This window comes from Vollenhovia emeryi, unplaced genomic scaffold, assembly GCF_000949405.1.
Source record: "Vollenhovia emeryi isolate VEMERY1.0 unplaced genomic scaffold, V.emery_V1.0 DF939215.1, whole genome shotgun sequence".
Lineage (NCBI taxonomy): Eukaryota > Metazoa > Arthropoda > Insecta > Hymenoptera > Formicidae > Vollenhovia > Vollenhovia emeryi.
In genome coordinates, this window is record NW_011967151.1 from 662,468 (window position 1) to 687,792 (window position 25,325).

At 46.7% G+C, this 25,325-nt stretch overlaps 1 protein-coding gene across 6 annotated transcripts in view; it reads left to right on the forward strand.

Annotated features, from left to right (window-relative positions):
* Positions 1 to 25,325, forward strand: part of LOC105560991 — a 41,584-nt gene that overhangs the window by 4,801 nt on the left and 11,458 nt on the right. For 3 of the 6 annotated variants that reach the window (XM_012010587.1, XM_012010591.1, XM_012010590.1), the window contains exons 7-22: positions 787 to 1,137; positions 1,681 to 1,737; positions 1,830 to 2,001; positions 4,648 to 4,875; positions 6,119 to 6,248; positions 16,097 to 16,242; positions 16,729 to 16,996; positions 19,239 to 19,382; positions 19,686 to 19,868; positions 20,995 to 21,282; positions 21,373 to 21,543; positions 21,960 to 22,146; positions 23,269 to 23,535; positions 24,076 to 24,353; positions 24,455 to 24,649; positions 25,040 to 25,148. In XM_012010587.1, coding sequence (XP_011865977.1) covers positions 787 to 1,137; positions 1,681 to 1,737; positions 1,830 to 2,001; positions 4,648 to 4,875; positions 6,119 to 6,248; positions 16,097 to 16,242; positions 16,729 to 16,996; positions 19,239 to 19,382; positions 19,686 to 19,868; positions 20,995 to 21,282; positions 21,373 to 21,543; positions 21,960 to 22,146; positions 23,269 to 23,535; positions 24,076 to 24,353; positions 24,455 to 24,649; positions 25,040 to 25,148 — 3,174 coding nt within the window. The remainder of the gene's footprint in view (positions 1 to 786; positions 1,138 to 1,680; positions 1,738 to 1,829; positions 2,002 to 4,647; positions 4,876 to 6,118; positions 6,249 to 16,096; positions 16,243 to 16,728; positions 16,997 to 19,238; positions 19,383 to 19,685; positions 19,869 to 20,994; positions 21,283 to 21,372; positions 21,544 to 21,959; positions 22,147 to 23,268; positions 23,536 to 24,075; positions 24,354 to 24,454; positions 24,650 to 25,039; positions 25,149 to 25,325) is intronic. The other 3 variants (XM_012010588.1, XM_012010589.1, XM_012010592.1) reach the window with 3 other exon arrangements.

Consider the following 25,325-nt stretch of genomic DNA (forward strand, 5'->3'; position numbering starts at 1 on the left):
GTTAAAAATATGCCATTTTTAAATTTAAGCAAGGCAACGCTATCATTGTTGAGATAATGTATGACATTTTTCTTAAATTCACGAAACAATTATAAAATGATTGCAATTCGGATAAAGTTCTCAACGATGGAAACGTTCAAGAGCAGTTGAAAGATCGATCACGTAAATTCCTTTCTAAAAATAAGAAACTTCCCACGCAATTTTTCGAAAGATTATACCACAATTTTTATTCGTCGTGAAATGACAGGATTTAATCGGGCATGTGATTTAAGGTGGCAAAAAGTAAAAAGGTGACAAAGTTCACGCCGACAATTACGTGATCGATCTCGCACGTGGTCTCACCCCTTGTCTGACCCCCGCGACACCGGCGAACGCATAACGCTGTAGGAGGTGTCCCTAACGACTAACCGGCGACTGATCCGCTGACGTCCGCCTGTCCCTCTAACCTTTAGTTACACCCTCGGCATAACTTAACATGCGCATGGAATGCAGCCCTGTTGAAAGTCACGGGGTCACCCACCACCTCTGGCGACACCCCCTAACATTTCGTTGCTCTTGACCGTCTTGCATAACATGCGCACTAGGGGACAACGTGGTTGTCCTGTCGGCCCTACGGTCAGCCTCATGGCTCATTCTCTGACGGACCGCTTCCCAGATTACGCGTTCGCCGTTCGCCAACTAACTTGACACGTTCTCACCCACCCTCCATTGATCAGCGTACGCGCCGCACGTCTCATCACGTTCGTCGTACATCCTGCACTCTCGGTTGCACCTCTTTGCCCGCAGGCGGCAGAGGCAGGACGTACTTAGATTCGGAACGTAATCGGTGCACAGGTGACATGTCGCCGCCCTCGGACAATATCATCTTCGATAACCAGTGCTATGCCACCACGCCGAGCTCGTCGAACGGCAACTCCGACATGGAGCAGCCGAACCACTGCAACTCACGCCGCTGCAACGGCGGCCAGACATATCAGCAGAGCATGCAGTCGGTGTCGACGCCGGGCAGCCCGACCAGCCGGCTGCTCCTCGAGTACGAGATGCATCTCAGGAACACCCTCGCCAAGGGCATGGACGCGGAGAGCTACAGCCTGCGCACGTTTGAAGCCCTGCTCACGCAGAGCATGGAGAACTTGGGTGAGACCTCGCTTCGATCCTCGACGGGGAAAAGGGGCCAACTGTTAAATAATTTTTCTATCGCTCAATTAATATTCATAACGGAAACTTCATTAATACTCACAGTGAGAAGAGAAGATTTTTCTATCGATTATAAAAATGTAGTTCTCTCTCTCTCATAACAATTTATGTTTTAGATAGTTCTCGAGTGTTCGTTTCGAGTGCATCGCGTCGTGAAATTATTTGCGTCGCACCGTAAGAGATTTAATGGATAAAAAGTTCGCGATAAAAGATTTGGCGAGATTTCTTTTTAATATCTCTGTAATAACACCGTGTTTTAGAAATTAAATTTCAGCAAGATAATTAGCTCTCGCGTAAAAAAAGACGTAGTCTCTTTGCATATCGACCCGCGTTCTTTTCAAGCGAACGAATTAAACTTGTAACAACTGTAACCCTTGCAATTCTTATCAATGTGGTACAGCCATTGAAACGATTGATATATTGTATGTTGTAAAGGCTTATTGTATCACGTATAACTAACAGAAGAGTTTCTCTATTTTCCAGAATTTGCGGAGAACATACCGTTGAACGTTCAGCGCACGCCCCACGCTTCACGAAGACGTAAGTTGAGCATACGCTGAGGCTCGAGAAAACGCAATGACTTGGAAAATGCACTCGCGTCCTCCGTTCATAACCGATTCTCGTGGTTGCAGGCTCCAGCTCCAACAAGTCGTCGACCCTGCCGCTGTCTTATCGCTACTGCAACGAGAGGCAGAACAGCAAGGACCGCGACGGCTATTACAGCGATCGCAACGAGATGGTGAGAGAGAAGAGAGAGCGAGACCCCGATCGGGATCGCGGCTATCTCAGCGACTACAACTCTAGGTAAACCACTGCTCCGACCCCCGCTTGAGATCAGCATTCGCACCGTAAAGGGTTTTTCACGCATCCGCTTGACGTATCGCGCTTTCAATCATCCGAGCGAGACTGAATCCCAATTGGATGATACAAAGATTAATGTGAATCGCGCGGCTCTACGCGACGTATAGTCGGACGGGAGAATAAGACTTCTCAAGTTTAGAAGTCTGCGTGAAAAAAGAATTACATTTAATCTGTGATGTATAATTCGCTTACGCGTCAACGAAGAAACATACGTTAAACTCGGCGCGAAATATGCAGTCTTATTCTCCTCGTTTGATTATTCGACGAAAGTACTTTCGACAGTAAGCGCGAGTCTGACAAAGACCTCGCATCGGGTACGATTTTATAATTTACAACGTAAAAAGCGTCCGCGACTATTTTCCAATTATTCACGTGGGATTGACATATTTTTGGGGAATTTCGTACGCTCGGGATTAATCGACTCCATTAACACTCCTCACCCTCCCCACTGAAATATCCCTCATGCAAGTAGTACAACGTCAATTGACGCGCGCACGAGCGGTAGGGCCTGATAATAGCCGTCGACCCTTCGTGGTTGCCAAAGGGTTGCGCAAAAAAAAGGCGCGAAAGAGCCGCCGTTGCGAGACTTTGACATTTAAAGAGCTGCGCCCTGCGGCCAACCGGGTGGTGGTCAATGAGACGTGCGCTCGGTCCATTAAGGGCGACCTGGATAATATCACCGGATGTGTGGTATCGCCTATCGATAGCCCCCCACGGGCGGCGCGAGGGTGAGAAAAAAAAGAATGTCACGTGCGCCAAGAGGGTATCGATGGGCGACGCGCGCGTCGACGCCACGGACGCGTCGCGTGGCGTCTATCGAGGTCTACCGAAGGCTTTGTACGCGCCTCTCGATAGAGCGCTCGGACAATATCGGCGCATGCATGCATCGTCATCCCCGCCGGCCGCCGCCGGCGCGTTGTGCATCACGGGTCAGCGACGGCGGCTGACAGCGTCGAGCCGCGCCGCGATAAATATAGAAAGCCCGCGAGTGGGCTTCAGCTGGACGGCGAGAGCGAAGACGAAGGGTGCTCCGTGGTCGCGAGGCCCCCGGCTTTCGAAAGAGGGAAACTGCGCGCGCGCGCGCGAGCGCGAATTCGCTCGCGCGCGATCGTCCTGGCGGCGTGACTTCCGGCGCGTGTTATCGCGAGGCTGCTGCGAGATGATGACTCGGTGTCCGAGGGTTCGCGTGTTGTGATGTGCCGAGTGCAGTTGTTCACGGTGGACCTGCGGTAAATATGCGGTGTGCGAAGAGACGTCGCTGACGAGTTGCCGATCGCCCGGTGATAAACGAAAGTGCCGAGTGTCGGAGGGAAGTCAACCGTGACGTCGCACGGAAATTGAATCGCCTAGACGCATCCTTGGATATAATAGCATTTACCTCGCTGAGAATTTAAACGAGGAATTCGACACAGGGATACGATTTTTATTTAATTATAGATAGAGCGAGCGCAAGGAAGGGATATCTATTGCAGATGATCCGCAAACGGAATCGACGAGGATAATCGCTCCGCCGAGAGCGAGCGAAGATAAATAATTACTTGGTCACCGGCGCGCAAACACCGGGGATAATTATCTCGTCGTGCCGGCGAGCGGAAAAGCAGAAACGAGGGGGGAAAATAATTATTCCGCTGCCGCCGCGAGCGCAAACAGCGCGGAGCGTTTCGACGCACCGGCGTTAATCGCCCCCCATCGTTACCGAGCGCAAACGTCGAGTCAATTGTCGATCGACGTCGCCGCCGTGATTCGAGTCCGGCGCGAGTAGAACAATCCGAGAAGGAAGGGCGAGTCTCGCTCGACGGAGGGAATCGAGCCGCGACGATGAATTTCACTCTGCAGCGTAAGTACCGGTCGCTCGAGAGGCGACGGGAACCGAAGAAGGTGCCGAAGCTGCCGGAGAAGGTGTTCTACCGGATCCTGGAGAACGGCGAGCCGTCGCAGGGCAAGAAGCACGTCAAGTTTCAGCTGCTCTGCGAGGAGGACGGCGCGAAGGCCGGCGCGCTCGGTCCGGATCTCTCACCCGTACCCGCACGGTACTGCGCACCGTCCCCGTTTAATCCCTTGTACTTGGATATCGTTTTATGCAACGACGCAAGAGTGGCGTTTGCGTTCCTGCCCCGAGTGCGTTTCTCTCGATAACTTTGACGCTCTTCGAAGGTATCGAAAGATCGTCGCACGCACGGGATCCGTTTCGAGGCTCGCGACTGATCTTAGGCGGGCGGCACGACGGCGGAATTGTATATAATACTGTTAATTGAACGCGCTATCATTCGAATCCGGAGTCTCTAATGTTGTTAACACATAAGAAACGCCCAGTACTGTAAGAAATAGCGTACTTTGTTAACGTTTTGTTCTACCGACAACGTCTTGATTGTACGAGTCAACTTGCAAATAACTCCTTGCAATTGTTTCACAATTGCTTTCGTACGTCGATTTGTCGAATACTTGTATTATATGAACGTTACTGCGAAAATCTGTGTCTTATTTGTGCCGAAGCGGAGCTTCTAAATACAAGGGTTTTCCCGCGAAATGCGATAATCAACGCGATGTATCCGCGTACAAATTGATCTACATGATGCGCGATGCTTGCAGATGCGCCAGCTGCATCGGGGAGTCCGCGCGCGCACAGTGGTTCCGGCATTCCGACGGATGGCAGTCCGGCAGCTCGACCTTCGGCTCCGGCGCCTCGAGTTCGATAAATCCAGGATACTCGGGACACAAGAGAGAATCGCCCTGGGAGTCTCTGCCGTCCCTGAGACACGAGGGCAGTCTCAACGATAGCGGTTACAAGTCCAATCGGACTGACTCGCTCGAGCAAAGGTGAGGGAGGCAGATCCCTCACGCGGGGCCCCAGATTATCGAATCGACGATCTTCGGGACGGTCGAAAAATCTCCGCATGAATTGCAAAGATTTCTTGATCGGGTTATACTTTTAGTTATACGTTCGGGCAGCAATGAATCTCTCCCTAGCTCTAAGTAATTTAAAAGAAGGATGCGAGCGTTATTACCGAAGGTAGAACGTAGGGAAAGATACCTGGAAGAAATTGCGAATTTCTGGTGCAAACATGATTGGTGATTGTACGATGAACGCAGGTGTAAAATATATTTTTACAAATTTTATAATTTGTCATTTTTTGAAGACTTTTCGATTGTGTATAATCTTCGGCGATGGTGCCAGATGTACCTGGACTAGCTTCGCCGCAGAAGAAATCATTAACGGTTATCTTAAGATGGAACATTTTCATAATTTCAGACTGTAACATTTTTCACATCACATTTATCATGTAACTCAGATTCTTGTTGCATTGGAAAGATGTAGAACCATCTATTTTTAATTAATCTATCGATAGCTTTTTTGAGACAAGTACGCAGTCAAAGTATATATGTCCGTAGCTAAAAGTTAAAGAAGAACGTGCCCCTTTCGGCACAATGCGTACTTGTACTTTAGTGTTCTTTTCTTGTAGTTGACGTTCATTCGCTACCATCTACCTTTTGTTGCCCTATATTGTTCGCATTGTCTTCCATACTTTCATTGTGCTCTGCGCTCCCCTCCTGCTTTTATCGCACATCTCGACAGGTCTCTGTACTGTCGCGAAAACGATTTATTAGTCTTAGTGCTCTCTACGTTACCAATGGCAGCATTAGAAACATAACATTATGCTATAAATATTAACATAAAGTCGCTGAACGTGCGGTAAGATATGATCCAATTTGATATAGCTCAATCACATTTGTATCTCATCATATAAATAGAGGAACATGCTCCGTGCGCGAACTAATTTCAAAGTGATTGTCGTGTGTACGCGTGTTTGTGTAACGTCAGAGATTACAGCTCTCGACTCTTTAATATTTGTATAAAGTCTAAATCGCATAAACTGTACATGTATGAAATGCAGGAAAAACTTGCTACGAATTATTTTTAACCGTCAGGAAAGGTGCTTTTCACGAATCACTTTAATTAAAAGAGAAGGAGAGCGCGTCTGTAATTGAATGACGTTTATCTCGTACGCTTTTAATGGCAATATGCGTCGCGGTATTCAGTTGGATGTGTTGCATATTCCAGAGGTACTTTCGACAGGCAGGACAGCGTCAGATCTGACTACATGCCCGACCGGGATGGCAGATACGGAATCGTTCAACAAGCCTCATTGGAGAGCACCGACTCGAGGCTCTGCTACTTGACGTCTTCCGAAGTGAGTTATCCAAGCACTCGTTGACCTTATCAACCTGATACATCCAAGAGCCACTCAACGGTGCCTTTGTAGCGCGGTTCATGTTCATGCTATGTGCGGCTATGATACATGCAAAGGATATCTGCTTGGATGTCTTGCGTTGATATTCTGCATGTCTAGAATATGTCCCCGCCAGCTCCGAATAATTCTATGCCGGTAGTAACTACAAAGCTACGTCGTGGATTATTAATTAAGTATTGTGTCCTCTGCATTCACACTCCGATAATCGATAATTGTGATCGCTACGAAGATTAATAGATTAAAAGATTAAGTCCTGCACTTAAGAATCGTGGATATGCCGTGCTAAATATTAAATCTAATTACGCGTACTTCAATATTAATTAAACGCGAGACGGTAATGCACATCGACCGCGGAACGCGATTGGGATTATTAATGTAACTGGGAATATAGATTTTGTGAGGCAATATAAAGTGGGCATACATGCAACGTATGCATGAATAAACATTTTATAAATTTTGTGTTTTATATAAACTTAATTAACAAAACAACTAATTAACATTATTAATATTTATCGGATATTCAAAGTACAAATTATTTCACGTTTTACATTTTTCTAATCGAGTAATACGTAAAACTGAGAGAGAGAATATACATGCGTGCGTGAATGGGTAAAATAAAGTGAAATACAATTAAAAAATGTTTCTTTACATAAATTAAAAGTAAATTTTTTCTTATTTTTATTAAAACTTGAGAAAGATACAAAGGTATATTTGGAATATAATCAACATTTCTCGAATTATAATTGTAGAGGAAAGTCCTCCATTATGAGATAGACTTCTAATACGAGATAGCAGGTTTTCAACGTGAAAATTGAATCACAAATCTTTATTCACAACGATTGCACGATCTAACAATAAATTTTTCCACTAAACAGATTCCATTCCAAGGGCAATAAATTCACGATGAAACCAATAGATGATGCCTGTTAATTTAGCAAAAACCTTGCTGTCTCATATTGGGAGCTTCTCTCATAATAGGGGACTCACCTCTATATTTTTATTTTATTGAGGTCTTGTAACAATTATTTTAGACAGTATAATTAAATCATAAATAGAATCGTGAATTAGATATATAATCGGCAGATATAACATACCGGCTTGCCTTATTCTCTTTATTTATTAAAAAGCCGCTTCATATATGGGTTTTATTGCTGCCTGGCTTTTCTCATCTATCGCCCCCGTTGCATGCGCGCACACAACACAAAACTTTTCACAAAAGCGTATTCGCGATGTGGCGCGGACGCATTATTCTTAAAGCCCTTTGAGAGATTTTCTTTCTCTCGCACTCTTTACCATCCATTTGTGATTTAAAACGGAGCGAAGTACCCAGCTGTACTTGCGAAAGCTCGAATCGATGAGCGATGGCGGCAACTGTTTCCGAAGGCTGCGAGGCCACTTCAAACCGCGGTAGATAAGAGCATATTTTTGCGATAAAGCAAATTTGCATCCCGCTCGTTCGCTTCGATTTATAATTTCTTGTTCTACAACCGGACTGAGACGAGTCAAATAACATTTCTACAAAACTCTTTGCAAATAAATTAATAAATGAATGATATCATTTTTTTTTAGTAAATTATAGAGTTTCCATATCAATTCAACTGTTAATCTCATTATGTTTTAATCGATCGTAACTGTACAACTTATGTGTTACAATTTCCTATCAATTAAATCGTGTCTTGAAACAGATTGAAGTGGGAAAGGTGCGGAAATTCATGTTTAATATTTTATTATTAAAATCTCGAGTTTTTCATAAATCACACGCTAGAAAAACCCACGACGTCATACTGGATCTTCGAGTCTAATAATATTTTTGCGTATACATCTACACAACTCTTTGCAAATAAGCTAATAAATGAATGATATCATTTTTAGTAAATTATAGAGTTTCCATATTAATTCGACTGTTAATCTCGTTATGTTTTAATCGATCGCAACCGTACACCTTATGTGTTACAATTTCCTATCAATTAAATCGTATCTTGAAATAGATTGAAGTTAGAAAGGTGCGGAAATTCATACTTAATCGTTTATTATTGAAATCTCGAAGTTTTCATAAATCACACACTAGAAAGACCCACGACGTCATACTGGATCTTCGCGTCTAATAATATTTTTGCGTATACATCTTTCAACATGGCAACTCGCCGACATTTTATCGGTCTCGGAAGTATTAAATTAGCCGAAACGGTATACCTAATCAAGCCGACGGTCAATTTAGTGCTGACGCTAATGAAGCATTCTTCAAAAATAATTTGCCAAATTTGTTACATTTTTTGTTATTCCCCTCTCTCTTCCAACGCGACGATATTAATACGCGCTGGTACATTTCGCGAACGCTTGCACAATGCCGCGGAACTACTTCCCGTTTCTAATAGTTTGGAGAAATTGCGCGACCCTCGGAGGTCCGGTTGTACAAATTGCGCTCTCGCGCTGGCCACGCCTATCGTGTAACGACGGCGTTACAAAAGAGGTCAGCGCGGAATCGAGGAAACGGAAATGCACACGCGGCGTCGATAATCGGACGCCGAATTGTTCCACTTCGCGGGGCAATTCGGCAAAAGAACGACCGCGGGTTCCATTGCAGTTTTATCCGCAATTCGCGGGCGCGACACGGGTCTCGCGCTAATGCAAAGTGTCCCGGCACTCGACGAGTGCATTGTGCGGGCGCATGATCCGTTCCCGTGTGCACGAAGGGCGTTTATGTGTGACCGACGAACATCGATAACCTACTGACCCTGTGTCTCGTTCTCGCGAGCCGCTCGAGCCCGTCGCTAACGCAACCCCTTACGGAGTAAACACCCCGTCTACGTCTCGGTTGTTTTGCACCGCAAATAGAAACGTGTGGGCATATGGATACAGAGAGGGGTATATAGATGGGGGGGGGGGGATACGTAGGGAGATCGCGGAATGGGTGGGGTCCGTACGTGTGCCGGGAATCTGAATGCGCGGGATATGTATACGCGGTGTGGAAACGCACCCCGTCACGGGCACGCATACGCGCGCGTACGTTGTGCCGCGCGATGGTGCCCATTACGAAAATCAACCGCGGGATAATGGAAATTCTGTTAGTGCACGCTCACGCAAACGTCGGCTTTTATTCAACCAATTGTCGAACAGCTGTAACCACCGTGGTGGCTCCACTTTTTACGCGCCGATTACGTGTAAAACAATTTCAAGCAGAAGCTTTCAATTTGAAAAATATAGAGGGAAGTCCTCTATTGTGAGATGGGAGTCTAATGCGAGACAGTGGGTTTCCAAATTCAATCGCAAATCTCTTTGCACAACGATTGCACGATCTAACGATCGGTTTTTCGTCAAACAGATTTCACTCCGAGGGCAATAAATTCATGGCGGAACCGACAGATGATGCCTATTAATTATGCGGAAACTCCGCTGTCTCATATTAGGAGTCTATCTCATAACAGGGGACTTTCCTCGATATTTGTACCTGCCTTGGCTTTATATCCTTCATTCCTTTGAATTATGATTTCACGTCAGAGCCTAAATGTCAGCTACGACAGTTGACCTCTCAGGCACTGATGTACAACGAAATGAAAAAATATGAGAGTATAACGAAAGTAATTATATGCAGTTATAGAAATATAACAAAACCCACAGGATCGTGGGCCTAATCTTGATCCGGCGCTCTTTACCACCTGAGATAACTTGAAAAGTAATTGGAAAAAATGTGCAAAATTCTATTCTGGGAATCGTATCGGCAGCTCTCTCGAAATACAACGATCTCCCGTAAAGGTCGGGGGCTCATGCGGCGCGCCGCGCGCAAAGACACGCGTCTAAGGGTTAATAGGTCGCGCCGAGATTAGCGGGCCGAGCTTGACGTGCGAGAGTAAATAAGAATCGAGCATCCCTGCACCATTGCACAAGTCGAGCAGCGGCCTGCGCCAACAGGTGCATGCGCAAACGCGCGCGCAAAGTCTTTCGCGACTTTGGTCCGGCCTCGGCGTCGTTTTTTTTCGATCCTCCCTCGTCGCGAGGGGGGGGGGGCGCAAATGCGAGTCAAGGAGATCGTCGATCGACGCGCGCGATGCGGCGCGATCGCCGATTAGGGGATGTTCAATTCTATTGTCCGCGCGTGTAAATCTCGGACGGACGGGTTGTCGCGATGGTCTTCACGGCGCAACGACGTTTCTTATCGCCTTCAGCCGCGAGGAACTATGTTGTAAAATTCAATAAAACTTCGCGTCGCTCGCATGCGCCAACCCGTTATACATAATCCGTGTGTAGGATAATTTTTTTTTCAACCTCTTTTTCTCTCGGTTCCCTCTACGGCGAAAACGAAGTACACGACGCTAGACGCGAATAAAAGATTGAGGTACACTATACATATAGGCAATGGCCGAAGATCGGCACGTTCGATCGAATACGAAGGCGATTCGACGCGGCTGATACGTCAAATTGAATATCAGAACTGTTTTCTCCAGCTATACATTTTACCTCGCTGAAAGACGGGGGGATCTTGGAGGATATAGTTAGCTCATTTTTATCACTGGAAAATACATTAAAGGGAGGGTCTAACGAGGAAAATGAATTTTACAAGACTCAGAAATTCTACGATAACGATCCTTTGGCTAGAGAAGATTGCAAAGGGATAGATAAACGCGCGGGGCAGCGGCGGATCCTAAAGAGCTTGTTACACCGGTTAAAAGTTTCCCGCTACCATCCCTCGATCCGCCCGGAAATAAATTCGTCCAAGGACGCGAGGGCTCCAGAAAGGTAATCCGGCGTCTCTCTCTCTCTCTCTCCCTCTCTCTCGCGGAGGCAGCGCTCGGAGAAATTGACCCCCAGTTTATTGAAACTCGCCCGAAGCTCGATTCACCCTCGGAGTCGGATATTCGTCATTGGGGCCAGCGGGTAACAATCATCGCGCGGCAGCTTGGCTGTCAGCCTCGATCAGCGCAGAGCGTCACGTCTCCCCTCGGCCCCCCCCCCTCCCCTGTCCTCTCCTCTATGCACCCCCCGGCGGTGCATACCACCCCTTTCGCTCGCGCCTCGTTTCGCCTCCCAAGTGTAGCTCCCCACCCCACGGCCGCGGACACCACCACCGACGATATCCCAGTGCCAACCACCCTCCCTTCTCCATGGCATCCCTCCCCTGCTATCGCCGCTTTCTCCGCGCCTCCTCGCCTCCGCTCGTTCCTGCAAGCCCCCTTCGACCACCACAAGGACCGAGGTATTGATTCCCCTCGCGGTAGCAGCTCCTCTTCCCTGTTCTCCAGCGGCAGTCCGGAGCGAAGCGCGTTCGCGGCTGCGGACTTGGTGACATCCGCGCGCAAAGAAAAGCAGGGAAGGCAGGGAGGATAAGAAAAAAGGGCAAGCGAGGGAGGGAGAGAGAGAGAGAGAGAGAGAAAGAGAGAAAGGAAAAATAAAGAGTTCCCTACATCCCGAGAAGTGCATCTCGTTGAGTCGATCGCGATCGGTGCCGCATCGGCCGCGAGATCCGAGGCCGCCGTAGGCGGCGGCGATAAGACCCCGCGATGACGAGCGCATCACTCGGCCGCGAGCCCGCGGCGCGGCGCGACCCCGCGTGCAGCGGGGCCCATCGATCGATGGGCGCGTATTAGCGGCCACGCATTATTAGCGAGAACGAGCCGAGCGAGCGGGCGAGCGAGCGACCTCGTGGAGAACGCGACGCGGCACGACGCAGCTTCTTCTCCCCCTCTCGGCGTCCAGCGCGGCTCGCACCACCCGCCGGGGCGCGCTCGGAGAGCGCGGCGCCCGCTGATGCGCCGATGCGCGGGCGCCGGAAGTCGCCGAGCCGCGCGCGGTACACGTCCCCGGACACGTCGGCAACGGCGCCAACGGCTGTCGTCCACCCGCTGGAGAACGCGGTGAGGACGCGCGTTTCCGCGCGAGCGACGGTCCCGCTCTCCCCGGTCCCGTGAATCGCATCCGACCCGATTCTTCGGCAGCGGATCCTCGTCGCGTCGGCCCCGCGGCCTCCATCGGAGGCTCCATCGAGCGTAAACTGACGAGAGAACCTGTGCGCGACCGTAGGATACGAGAGATCGTAAACGTTCCACGATGGCGCGTCTGGAAGCGATGACCAAGTCTTCGGGGGATTCTCGACGTTGATACGTCGCAAGTGCAGCCGCCGTTCGACGAGACCTCCGGTGAATTCGACGAGCGGGTCCGCGCCGGGTGTGGGGTTGCTGGCTCCGAGAAATTGCGCGAAAATCGCGGAAGGAGGACTCCCGCGGGGGACGTCGTTGGGATCGACGGACGAATCTTTGCGTCGCGATGCGAGCCGGGAGTTAGGGCGCGCGGCAACACGCCGATCGCTCCCTCAGGGACACCTACGCGCCTACGGAATTCGGCCGCACGTGTGAGGTCGGCGACAAAACGGTCGGGACGTGCCGGCGCGCGTCGACGATGGCAACATCGTCACGGGTACCTGGATCCTCTTCTCCCCCGCCCCCCCTCCCTCCCCGCGTCAATGATCATCCCGAGGCTGATTTCCGCCGCGGAATGACTTCCGGAGAATCAAAGAGAATCAAAGTTCGATCTGCGAACGACTGACTTACCGATACAAAGGCTACGCGAGGGGGACACTTAGTTGATAGAGCGCGCGAAGGAAGAGATCATCAGATAAGGTGCGAGGGAGTATATTCGAGAAGGGGATCAGTTAAAGATTGAGATAATATATTTGGGACGAGGTTGGAGATTAGATAAGGTGCGGGCGAGGGAGCGTACGATGGTTTACAGCGCATTTTTCCGCGAGAGAGAAGAAAATCGATGCTTTGAGAGGGCACCTATAGCGATACGTGGGAAAGGAGGGAAATCAGCTGGAGAGGAGCGAGGATCAACATTCAGAGAGTATATCTATATGTATACTTAAGCAGAGAGCGAGAGAGTATTTTTCTATGGATAGTTCGTTTCTATTATATAAGCGAGAAAGCGAGAGAGAGAGAAATAGAAAAATTATATATATATATATATATATTATCAGCCCCCTCGCCGGGAAGGCGGGAGCTGGAGTGACGTCGTCCACGATCGTCCAGCCCGTATCGTCGACAACGATACTTCCCGCTGTGCGCTTCTTACTCGGGACTCTCGAGGAAATCTCGAGGATTCCAGTGGAGAACTCATCTGCATACAAGTACCTGCGAACACCCGCGGTGGATCTACCGCGCTCGTGCTTCTCCGTGCGTCATCGCCCACGCTTTGGATTCTCGGGATAGCTAGATTAGACCGTAGTCGAGTAAAGTTAGCGTTAAGGGATCTCTCTCTGAGCCGTGATTGATTTTAAACAGTGCAAAAGACGTTTGCCTTAAAATAGAGGACTCTATTGATAAATCTCGAGCTTTCCAATTCCCCGAACTCGTAAACTCGCGGCGAGCTCGAGAGGACCTGATCAACGGCGGCTGTCCCACTGTCGTTCCACTTTCCGGGAATGTGTGCCGGTTGGGCGTTTATATTTTATTCGGCGGGCATATTTACGATCTAACGTTTGAGAATCGGATTCTGCGACTTGCAATTCCGGCGGAGCAGCTGGCATTCACGATACTCGATCGCGCGAGAGACTTTAATGAGGACGTCGACGTGAAGGTCCGTTAAGAGCGTGTCTCGAGGCGACACCATCGAGCTTACGCACCGCGACAATCGATCGTACGAGAATATCTCATCGTGCCACGTGTGGATATTTTCTTCTACCGTCCGCGAGACAATAATGACACCGCCGGGGGTGGAACGGGACGCCATGGCCGGCGACGAGACTGTCTCGCACCGCGATCGGGAAGCTAGGGATGCCATCCTGAGGTCGTCCCAGTCGTAGGCACCGCCGCCGCCAACACCTAGCCGCGGGTTCCGCGTCTCTTCCTCGTTCTATCACCGCCGAGAGCGAACGACGAATGATGGTAGAGCCGAGATGGTCGATCAAGTGTACGAATAGCACCCTGGACTTGCTGGACCCGAGTGACGATTGCTACACGGACCTGAAGACGCAGCATCAGCGACGTTGCTGGAAATACTTCTGCTGGTGCCGCAGGCACACGATCAGCGTGATATGCATTAACGAGACGCGCAAGCTGTACTGGTTCAACTGCCGGAACGTGCAGGAGAAGGTGACGTACGGCTCGGGCGAGGGGTACTACCACAAATTACTGCGGCTGGTGAACGGGGCGTTGAACGCCTGGGCGCAGCGCTACATCGACGGCTTGAGCGTGGCGCGACGCGAGATAATGTTGAAGATCAACGGAAGCGCGGAGAACAACATGAGGCTGCTCAAGGAGGGCTGCTACTGTCACTACCATCCGCACATGACGGCGGATGCGTGCAACGCCGACTTTCTCAGAAGAGTCGTAAGTTTCTGGGCCGACGAGAGCCTCAGGGGGATACGCGAGAGGCTCCGCGGCATGATGAATATTACGAAAAAGGTAGAGGACACGATTCGCGAATCTCTTTATATCTCTTCTGGAAGGAATGCTTCTCTCGATATTGTATATGTTTCCGAGTATATCTCTGTTTGTTTTCTTTCCCCTCCCGGTGTTGCGACGATCGCACCGCCGAGTACCGCTCGTATTGTTGGCATGCGCTTCGGCCAGAGAGAAGCGAGGGTAGAAAGGACACGAGTCAAGTCCGCGCCTCCGAACACGCCACTTCCGTTGGACTTTCGTTCGTCGACCCCCTGACTACTCGCACTCATTCTCGCACTCGATATCGCATCTCATTTTCATCTCGCCATCGTTTCGCTAAGTTTAGGAATGAAACAACCATGCGTCTCTTGAGAAGCGTCACACTCGAGCTGAGAATCGGTCAAGAGTCTTAGACGGTAAACGAGCGACAAATGAGCGACAATAACGAGGGGATGGACAGCGAAAGCAGTGGAATTATTAGAACGTTGCACTTTGCATTTGCGACGCGGCTGTCTTTTTGCTGCATAATGCGAGTAAAGTAGAGGTTCTGGCATGTACGCCCGCGTGTTAGCTCTTGAAATTGAGACGATCTTCTTGCGCAAAGTACTTGTAAACGAGTCCCGCTCAAGTTGCATCGATACTAGTTGCCACGTTCGAGTAGCATGCGCTCATTAAAGCTATAAGATTTCTTTGCATCTCCACTGCCAATTTGTACGTACAATGCGAATGCCCCACTTCTTAATTTCATGCCCTTTGACTTATCCGCAGTAATCGCCTGATTCGATTATAATAATACTAATTAATAATTGATCATTAATTGCCCGCATTTAAACTACAGATTTTACATGGTTGTATACGACGGAAATGCAGCCAAATAATTTCAGTAAATCGCATCATATAATCTTGAGATACATTTTTTTAATGAATCGGTAAATAGATTGATAAAAAAAATATATATATATTGTAAATAGTAATATGTATGTATGACACAATCCATGTTTGAAATTCCCAAACGTGCACTTTTAGATAGATGAGGAAATGTCGATGAATTATGTACATATAAAGCATCCTGCCATTATCAGTAATCCGCTAGATCTTATCTTTGCATATCCTTTATCACCCTATCGCAGTTGCACCGTACATTTTCTCTACGCACATTTTCACCCTCTCTTATACACGACACACTGTTCGTTTTCACGCGTGCGGGCGATTCCGCGAAACTTACAATGTTAAAGTCTCGTGTAGATCCGCAGCTTCCTACGAAGCGCAAGTGTACGAAAGGAAGTCGAAAAGAACGAGAAATAATCGATTAACCCGCTGTCCAATTTGACGCGGAGTCGTCCGTATTTGTCTCGATTTTCACAAGTGACAAGCGCGTTCGTCGCAGCTGAAGATAAAGCCTGACGTATTTTCTAGATGTCGGACGATGATAGGATGTCACTCACCACCGCCGTCAGTGACGATGACGACGGCGAGAGTGGTATACATTCGCCCTATCGGAAGCAGACCGGCGGCACGGCTGCAAATTCGTTCAATTGCACCGGCGCAGTTCGGAAGGCGGGGTATGTATTATTCGTCGTGTCTTTCGTGCTGTTGCATTCTTCAAAATGTTTAATCTTTAAAAATAATGAGCCTTCGGAGAACCTATATAAAGATCTCCCGCGTATTAGCGCAGATATACGAAGGCCATATAAAGAAAATTCTAAATTATATATTTTGCAGTTTCTAGAATATATAGCGTACGCTGTGCGTGCACATGTTTATATCTATATGGTAGTCCGTATTAATTTACGACGAGCGAACGAAGAAAATTTTTACATAATAAATATAATATTTTATTATTATTCGTGATATTTTCGATGAAAAAGCCGATAATCTCGAAATAAATGAAATCCAATCTAGAACAAACAATAGAAATAACAGTAAATAATATAAAATTATTTTTTAATATAATTGCAATACCAATTAGAAATTGTAATATGATTACAAGTAATAGAAATGAAATTGAAATGGAGAGAGAAACTGAGAGGACGCCCTGGAATTTCTAGATATCTCAGCGTGAAGAAATGGTTGCTGCGCAAGAAGCATCAGATCGAGCTGGCCAAGAAGAGAGGCTGGAGGGGCTATTACGTCTGCTTGAAGGGGACCACGCTCCTCTTCTACCCCTGCGAGTCGCAGGAGAGCAGGGCCATGGAGGCCGCACCTAAACATCTGATCATCGTCGACGGTGCGATTATGCAGCCGATCCCCGAGCACCCGCGCAGGGATTACGTATTTTGCCTGAGCACCGCGTTCGGGGACGCCTATCTGTTCCAGGTGAGAGAGTCTCGCCGCGACTTTGCCTCGTAATCCGTTTATTTAAAAAAATACAGAAACGGCAAAGAAAATACTCGACTTGTACACGGAAAAGATCTCTCCGTAATGAAGCGCCCTTTACACTTTTTAAACTTTTAATAGCGGGGACTTAAATAAATCGGAGCCGCGAAAAATGAAAACTAGATTTGTAGAAGCAGCAGTAATTTGCCGTACACAGTTTTGCCATTTTTACATACCAGCTTCTTAATCAACGCGGAATATTATCGCAAATAGTAATAACTAATAACGCCAATTAAACTTGAAGCCAGACGTAGAATAGGATCAAGGTGGAGAAGCAGTGCACCGTCTAATCACTAATGCCGTAATCTGAGACTCGTGCAAAATCGTGCGATTCGTTACTTGTTTTCGTGAGACTCGTGAGAACTAATGCACGAGTAAGCTGCGATTCTATGCGTTTATCATACGGTCACTCGTCAAAAAAAATATATATATAAAATATATACGTGCAAGCACAGAATTGCAAATCACTCATAAAGTTCATTCTTCTGAATCTTATACGAAAGCAATTAACGAGTCTTACGATTTTGCTTAGAATTGCAGCATAAGTTTCTTCAGACTATATCCTCGTGAATTGTTTAAAATTTCGTCGATCATTGAGGTTTGTTGTCAATCGCGGAGGTTCTTGGAAATCGGGCGTCGAACGCCGAGCGCCGGTTCCGAGAAATGAGCGCCGTAAACACTTCGGTCGTAGTCTATTCTCACTGTGCCTGTCATTCACGCGGCGACAGTCGAACGGATCGGTCCGCGGATCGTATTGTTCTTTCTTGAGACGCGTTTGCGACAAATACGGGAAGAAACCACGATCGCTCTCTGTGAACAATCAGCGATCGACATTATCGCGCGATTCACACATGAAATCGTACGTCGAAAAAATCGGAGCGCTAGCTGACTTGAAATTACTTCTTCATTGCGATAACAACGGACGACAAGTGCTTCTTTAAACGATGTTCATACAATCTCGTATCGTCGCATTGAATCTCTCGTCGCTTCGAGTATAATTTGTCGGTTGCTTCTAAGCGCGAAATAATACACAAAGTATTGAATCGAGTGCGATTTCTTACAGAGGCGAGAGGGCACCCGCCCTACTTCTTGCGTCGCCATTACTGGTTTCACATTATTTTGAGTATTGGTAAGCTTTCGAGACTTCTGTTGGTTATATGGCGCCCTCCGATCTAAGACCGGTATTCACAGTCAGATCTTACATTCAAGATCGTCTTAAAATTATCTAAAGATGCTGTGTGGAACATTTTATTGGCTACGGAGTATCGAAAGGTGATCTTAAGACGGCCTTGAATATAAGATCTGACTATGAATACCGGTCTAAGGCTGTTTCCATCCTTGACGGCTCTGGTGTATTCCAGCCTAAAGGATAGATCGGACGGGAATATCAGAGGTCTTTCGGATTTCGTTTCTTTTCAGTTGAGATCCCCTTATCAATTCGGGGGCGTGTAAGAGTCACGCGTCATTCTCACAGCCAAGGTGTCCGTGTTATGTGTTCCGCGTACATTCGAGCGTTCTGGCTTTCTCTCTCTAACTTTCGACCCTTTAGCCGTGATCAGCTAATTCACAAATCCGTTTCCTTCAGTTATCCACTGAAGTTTACAGTTTATTCATACTTTATGATCATTTCAACTGCCAAAAACTTAAATTGTTCAGTAAAGGACGCTGCTCTGTAGCCGCAAGGATTTAGATTCCTTTTCATTCTCACAGCCAAGATTGATCCTTGCGAGAAAGCTTTATCACGGGACTTCATACATGACATAAATGAATATCCGAAAGTGTTGAGATCGTGCAGCTTGCCCCGTTATGTTTTCTTTTTGCGTATTTCTTACAAGTACAACGGCAACGCAGAATTAGAATTTCTTTCTAAATCAGGGGGAATAGTTGCACCGGTTCACAATTGGACCTGCGCACTCCGGTAACCCTCGAGAGTGCATTAACCGCGCGAATCGTTAACTAGGTGTATTTAATTAACCCGGTCTCGCGAACTCGTTCCTCGGTCACGCAACACGGCGAACTTTTAATAGTCCGCTGCCGCTACTTAAAGGCTTGCCGCGACTTTAAATCACTCGGAAGCGTGAGCGACGTGGCGGTCGACGATCGATCAGCTTGGCAAGTCCGCCGACGGGGGAGATGAAGTTTTAGCTCGTGGAGAAACATGGTGTGTTCGCTTTGTGTTTAGGCGCCGTGTCAAGTGGAGCTGGAGAACTGGGTGAACAGTATTCATTCGGCGTGCGCCGCCGCGTTCGCGCGTCATCGCGGCAAGACCGGCACGCTGCATCTGCTGCAGGAGGAGATCTTCCGTCTGGAAAAGGCGATCGAGTCGGTACGTAGATAGAATACGAGTCGGTCGATATAATTTCGTCCGGCTCAGCTTGTCGTCGAAGGTGTCTGGACAGACATAAATGGAAAGGAGCGCGTGAAAGAAGAAGAATAGCCGAACGTAGGGAAGCATTCTTGCAATCGCTTTGTTATCAATTTTATCGAACTTGGCAAGAATTGCTGTGAGCTTCCGGCGAAGATCGAATGTTCTTAATCGCCCTACTTTCATTTTCAAACTTGACACAATTTTTAATAAGAGAAAAGAGAATGGACAAAGGGGGATGCTAATCGTGTTTGCTGCTTGCAGGACCACAAGATGAAGCACATGGCGGATCTTCAGCAATCGGTGGTTTCCGACGTCGATACCAAGCAGCAGATCAACAATCAAATAGTACAGTGGGAGGAGAACTTGGAGCGGCTCCACTGTGAGCAATTCCGCCTGCGGTGCTACATGGCCAGTTTGCAGAGCAGCGAACTGCCCAATCCGAAGGTAAGCACCACCAGCTTCATTGAAACGTCAGCACCAAGCGTAATATAGAATATTTAACGCTTCGTAGACCGGCCAGAAGATACACTGCTCCGTAATTGCTTCACACTATTACAGACGCAATTGCTTGGGCAGGGAAAAATTCTCTCTAATATACATGCTACGATTATCGAGTGACACTGCATTCCTGCAATAATATTTCCTTGCGCATAACTGTATTTTTTTTAAATTATCGCGCTCATTCATACTCTGAATATTTCATATTTCGCAAGAATATATTATCATACTTCCTTCACGATTTCACGAACAAATGAATTTATATAAAAATTGATATTACACAAATATTTTTTATCCGTGATATATGTTTTTATCTTTTCCGATAATTTAAGCTTGTCAGCTCGCACAGTCGCTTTCGCGCAAGCGTTGTTTTATCTCGGAGGGGGAAGAATTCGGAAGACCGTGTCGTCGAGCTGATTCTATTTTGTCACATACACGCGCGTCGATCGTCGTCGAATGCGACGATGCGGAACCGGCATTACGCTCAATTCCAATTGCAATCGAACGGAACGCTGTGAGCTTTCGCGGAAAAACCGATTCTCCCTCGACTTCTCGCCCGTAAACAATATTACGCGCTGCAATCTCTCTGCGCGGCGGGTTACTGCAATTGGCTGGAAAAAAAATCGCCTCTCTCTCGTCCGCAGCGTACACGCAATCAGGATTCGTTAGAGGTCCATCTGCGTCACGCTCATGTAATTTGCGCCATTCGTTATGAGTGATATCGATCGTCAAGAAGGCGAGAGGGAGGGAGGAAGGGAGGACCAGGTGGCCATGCAATATCCGATAAATTAACGTTCTCGCGATCGTTGCAGTTAAGCGATTTTGATGACTGCGATTCATGAGCGATAACGAAAACTTGTATTGGAATGTTTTACGGATTCATTTTTCGACGGCACCTCTTTCGCAGAAGACACACCTCTCCGGATGGCAACCAGCGGTTCCATTATCTAAGAAGTCTCGTAAATTTATAAATTGAAAAGTTTTTCCCGTTCTTTTCGAAAGCGACAACGTAGAGGATTAGCGAGTGGCCTGGTCCAGGCGTAAACTAAGTAAACTCCCGTTTCTCCCGCAGAGTCTACTGACGCACGTGTCTCGCGCCACGAAGCTAACGCTGAACATGCTGGGTATCTCGTGTAGCGTGTTCAACGTGTCGTCCTTCCACGCGTTTATCTGCGCGCGTAGCCCGTCCCTGCTAAATAATTTATTGGCGGGTCGCGGAGCAACGAAGAGACGACCGCCGCTGCTGTCGAGATCGAACAGCGGCTCCAGCAGGCGGTCGCTGCAAATCTCGTCCAGGGACGAGGAGAAGAGCGTGAAGGTGTCCGTGCCAGAAAATCAGGTACGATCGTCAGGACATCGGGTGAGTTGATCGAAATTCTATTCCGCTTACGCTTAGAGTGTGATAAGGGTAAGGCGAACGCGACCCGGCGTTTCTCGCTCGTTGTTTCAGCTGGTCTCGGTGTTCCTGCGTGACGCCATGACCGTGGAGGAGTTCCTGGCGAGCGCGTGCACCAGGAAGAATCTCAATCCGATGGAGCACTTTGTGCGCGTCAAGAAGCGCCGGGATATGGAGGACCATAACTACTTTGTGCCACCTAGGACTGATTTGATAGAAACTTATGTAAGTTCGGGGAGGCTAATCTCTAAATATGCAAAAATTTCAGGCTGGAAATTCGAGATTATCGAGGCGAAATGAGGCGTTACTGCTTCATGCTATTTGCCACTGGAAGTAATTTCAAGTATTGCAATTATCTCGGACTTAATTGAGCAGGATGAAATTTTGAAGCAATTTAATATAATTTAATATGTACAAATAATTTTACAAAAGAGCGCTGGGAAAGCACTTAAAAACGTGGTATATCGCAAAGTTAATTTTTAAAGAATCGAACGGGTCAAATAGAGAGAATAATTTTTACGCTGTTGAAGAAGATTATCGTTCTCCATTTGTTTTAAATCGACTGTTGTGATTGAAGTCGCGACTTTTAACAGCGATTTCTCATAGCAGACATTTAACGTAACTCTTTTTGCTGCGCGCAGTTGCATACGCATGAAATCGTGGAAGTCTGTGCCAAGATTTTATATCAAGTGGAATTGCAAAGAAACACTTTAGAGCAAATGTGGGGCTTCTCCGTCGAGGCGGAGCTCATAGAAAACGCCGATAGGCAGGACGAGCTCTGCTGCTACGTTAGTAGAGTGGAAGACAAGAGCGTCGCCATGCAAAACGGTAAGCACCCCTTATCTAGGACAACGTCCAACTAAAATAAACGTCCCTCGAGCGCAACGATTAGAAGTTTCGATCGTTACAAGGTCTTTTTTATTTCTCGTCATTTATTAGCGATACATTTTTCTTATTATCCGCTTTTATTATAGCGTCGTTGATCCTTTGTATAACTGACTAATCTAACGTGGCAAAGTTTCAAAGTAATGTATGAAATTAATTAAAAAGTTTCTTCAGTTTTTTTCTTTACGAGGATTAAAAGAGCAAGGAGATGAACGAATTTTGAAATCCCGGCAAGTTTGTATCACGCTAATATATCAAATGGCAGCAAGGGGGTGAAAATGGGGTCGCGTTAGGGGATTCCACCACGCATCTCCATTCTAGATTTAACTTGCTGCGTGGACGTCTTGGAAGACGACTTGCGTCGAGGTCCGACCGTATTAATTTCTTTAGACCTGGCGTCGGCGTCAGGATGCGCAAGGACGCCATTGAAAAATGATCGATTTTCCGCGCCTCGTCGCTCGCTCGTCGAGCGGAGTCTCGTGCTTACGGTTAAATGAAGCGCACATAATGCGCGTAAAAAAAGAAATGTATATATAATGAAAATATATATGCGCACACGCCGGGGGTGGGACGATCTTAGGGCCGCAGGCGCGAACAAATCAGAATGACATTTAGCGCCGCCTTTCCGCAAATCGTGTCTAAATTTATCAGGGCAGCCTGCTCGTCAAGCACGACCGAAGGGAGCAACTTATTATAGTTGCGAAAGATAGCGAGCCGAACGGTTGGTCTTCTTCGCAGACACGTCGCGAGGCAGACGCACACAATGTCAGTCGAAAGTTACTATAAAATGGTAGTCGCGAACGCTAATTTTTACTCTATCGCGTGTATCCGAGTTTACGAGCATCGGTGAGAAAAGTACTTGGACGATTATCTGTAAACTAAAAATTCTTCAACGTCAACGATAAGGATTGTTTGCACAGTAATAATTCCGCTAATCTTTTCAATCTACCGTTGTCGATCATCGACAGACATTTTGTTACCGACGAAAGTTTTACGCTCGAATATTCTTTCCCGACGCAAATCCTCGCCGGGGAGGGCACAGTTTCACGTGGCGTTTGCTTTCAGGAATCATTAAGGGCGACGAGATTATGATAATCAACGGCTCGGTCGTAAGTGACCTGGATATGATGTACTTGGAGAGCGTTCTGCAGGAAGAGGTGGGTCTCTGCATGATGATGCGATCCTCCAGGACGGAGCCGCCGGATCTCACGGGCATTATGCGAGTCACCGATGACATAATTGACAGCCTGGTCTGCCCGCCGCCGCCCACCGACCCGCCAGTAATCAGCGAAGAAATGATTTCCGGTCTGATTGTGCCGGCACCCGGATGGAGTGAGTCCTTTCGTCCTATCCTCCGAGGAATTGCATTAAGCACTGTTTCTATTACTGTTATTACCGAAGATTACGCTGTTTCTTTAAATGAGCTCGTTAAATTAACGAGCGTGTAGGCCACAAAAGTAGATCACGATACAGAAAACACACGTGGCTTTTCAAAGGGATATATCAAGATATGCGATTAATTCGGTCGTTATTAGTTGAAGCACGATCTGCCCCGACGAAATATAACGTGAAACAGCATAAGCAACATTAGGTTTTAAATAATAAAAATCAATTTTCTCATACAGCTAGATTTAAATCCGTGTAATGTAGTAGTTAATTGTTTGTGCCTGTTTATAATTTTTCTAACAAGTTTTATTTCAAATTATATATTGTCTTTTTGCAATAGTAAATTATGGTTACAAATATTATAATTATGCGTTTAAGTACAACTAAATAACATACATAGAAATCACATGAAAACAATTATTATTTATCATTAATATAATTATTATATAAACTTTGCATTACACGATTTTCTCTTTGCTGTTGCAGGTAAGGAGAACATTGTGCAGGAATGTTCGTCGGCCGGTCACATGGATAACAAGCAGTCCTCGCGCACAAATTCCTTCGAAATCGAGAACCTCCTGAAGACTGCCGAACAAGTGACAGGGATCTGCCGTTCTCCAGGTGAGACCAGAAAGTCGAGTCCCACCGGAAGCGTCGTCAGTTCCCACTCGCAGGCTCTCACACCGAGCCGGCAGCTTAGCGACGCTGAGAAGCTGAAGAAAGTGATTTTAGAACTGATTGAGACTGAACGGACTTACGTAAAGGTAATGACAATTGAATGTTTGAATTACGATAATATATAATTATTCGTAAAAGCAGATTAACAGCGATTGTCTAATGGATTTCTTCCTGTTTGTGTTTGCAGAATTTAAATAATTTGCTGGAGAACTACTTGGAACCCCTTAAACGCGAGACCTTCCTGTCGAACGCGGAGATCAACGCGCTGTTTGGTAATATCCAGGAAATTGTAACGTTTCAACGACAGTTCCTGCAGAATCTCGATCACGCCATCGAGATGGAGGTCGATTTCAATAACTTTGACCATCCGAGTCAATTTAAGGTGCATATCATTGTGTGTGATCGAAATCTAATTGCATAACTCACAGCTTGATTATTTATCCCAAGCTAACAGTAAGCCTCTAAAAGCAAAGTAGTATTTTATAAATCAGGAAATGCAGACCAATAAATTTTAATCTGTTTTTCTATTATATTTTTAAACCAATTAAAAATTTAGATAAATATTTATATACTTATTGCATAAAATATTTAAGTTATTAGACATTTTTAGAATTTCTTCCTTGTATTTTTTAAAATATATAAAAAGCGCGATATCCTCGTAGATCATTGTTTTAACAGCACAAATATATGGAAATTTAATGATATGTTTAATCAAGCTGATTTTTATAATTTTCAAGTTTAAACTCATATCTCTTCTTATGGCTGTTAACAGGGAGTCCTGTTTTCCATTGGAAGTGCCTTCTTATATTACGTAAATCACTTCAAGCTGTACAGCTCGTTTTGCGCCAGTCACTCGAAGGCTCAGAAAGTTTTACATCCAAGTAAGTTTTCTCTTGAAATATCCAATGTTTCTTTTTCGCGAGTGACGACCTTCGCTTCCGCGTCCACATCAACACGCCTGATCCTTCGCAATCGATAATTCACTCGGGAATAACTGTTCAAAATTCTGTATCGTTACTCTTTATAAATGTATAGTTTGCGGAAAGTTCTCCAATTTA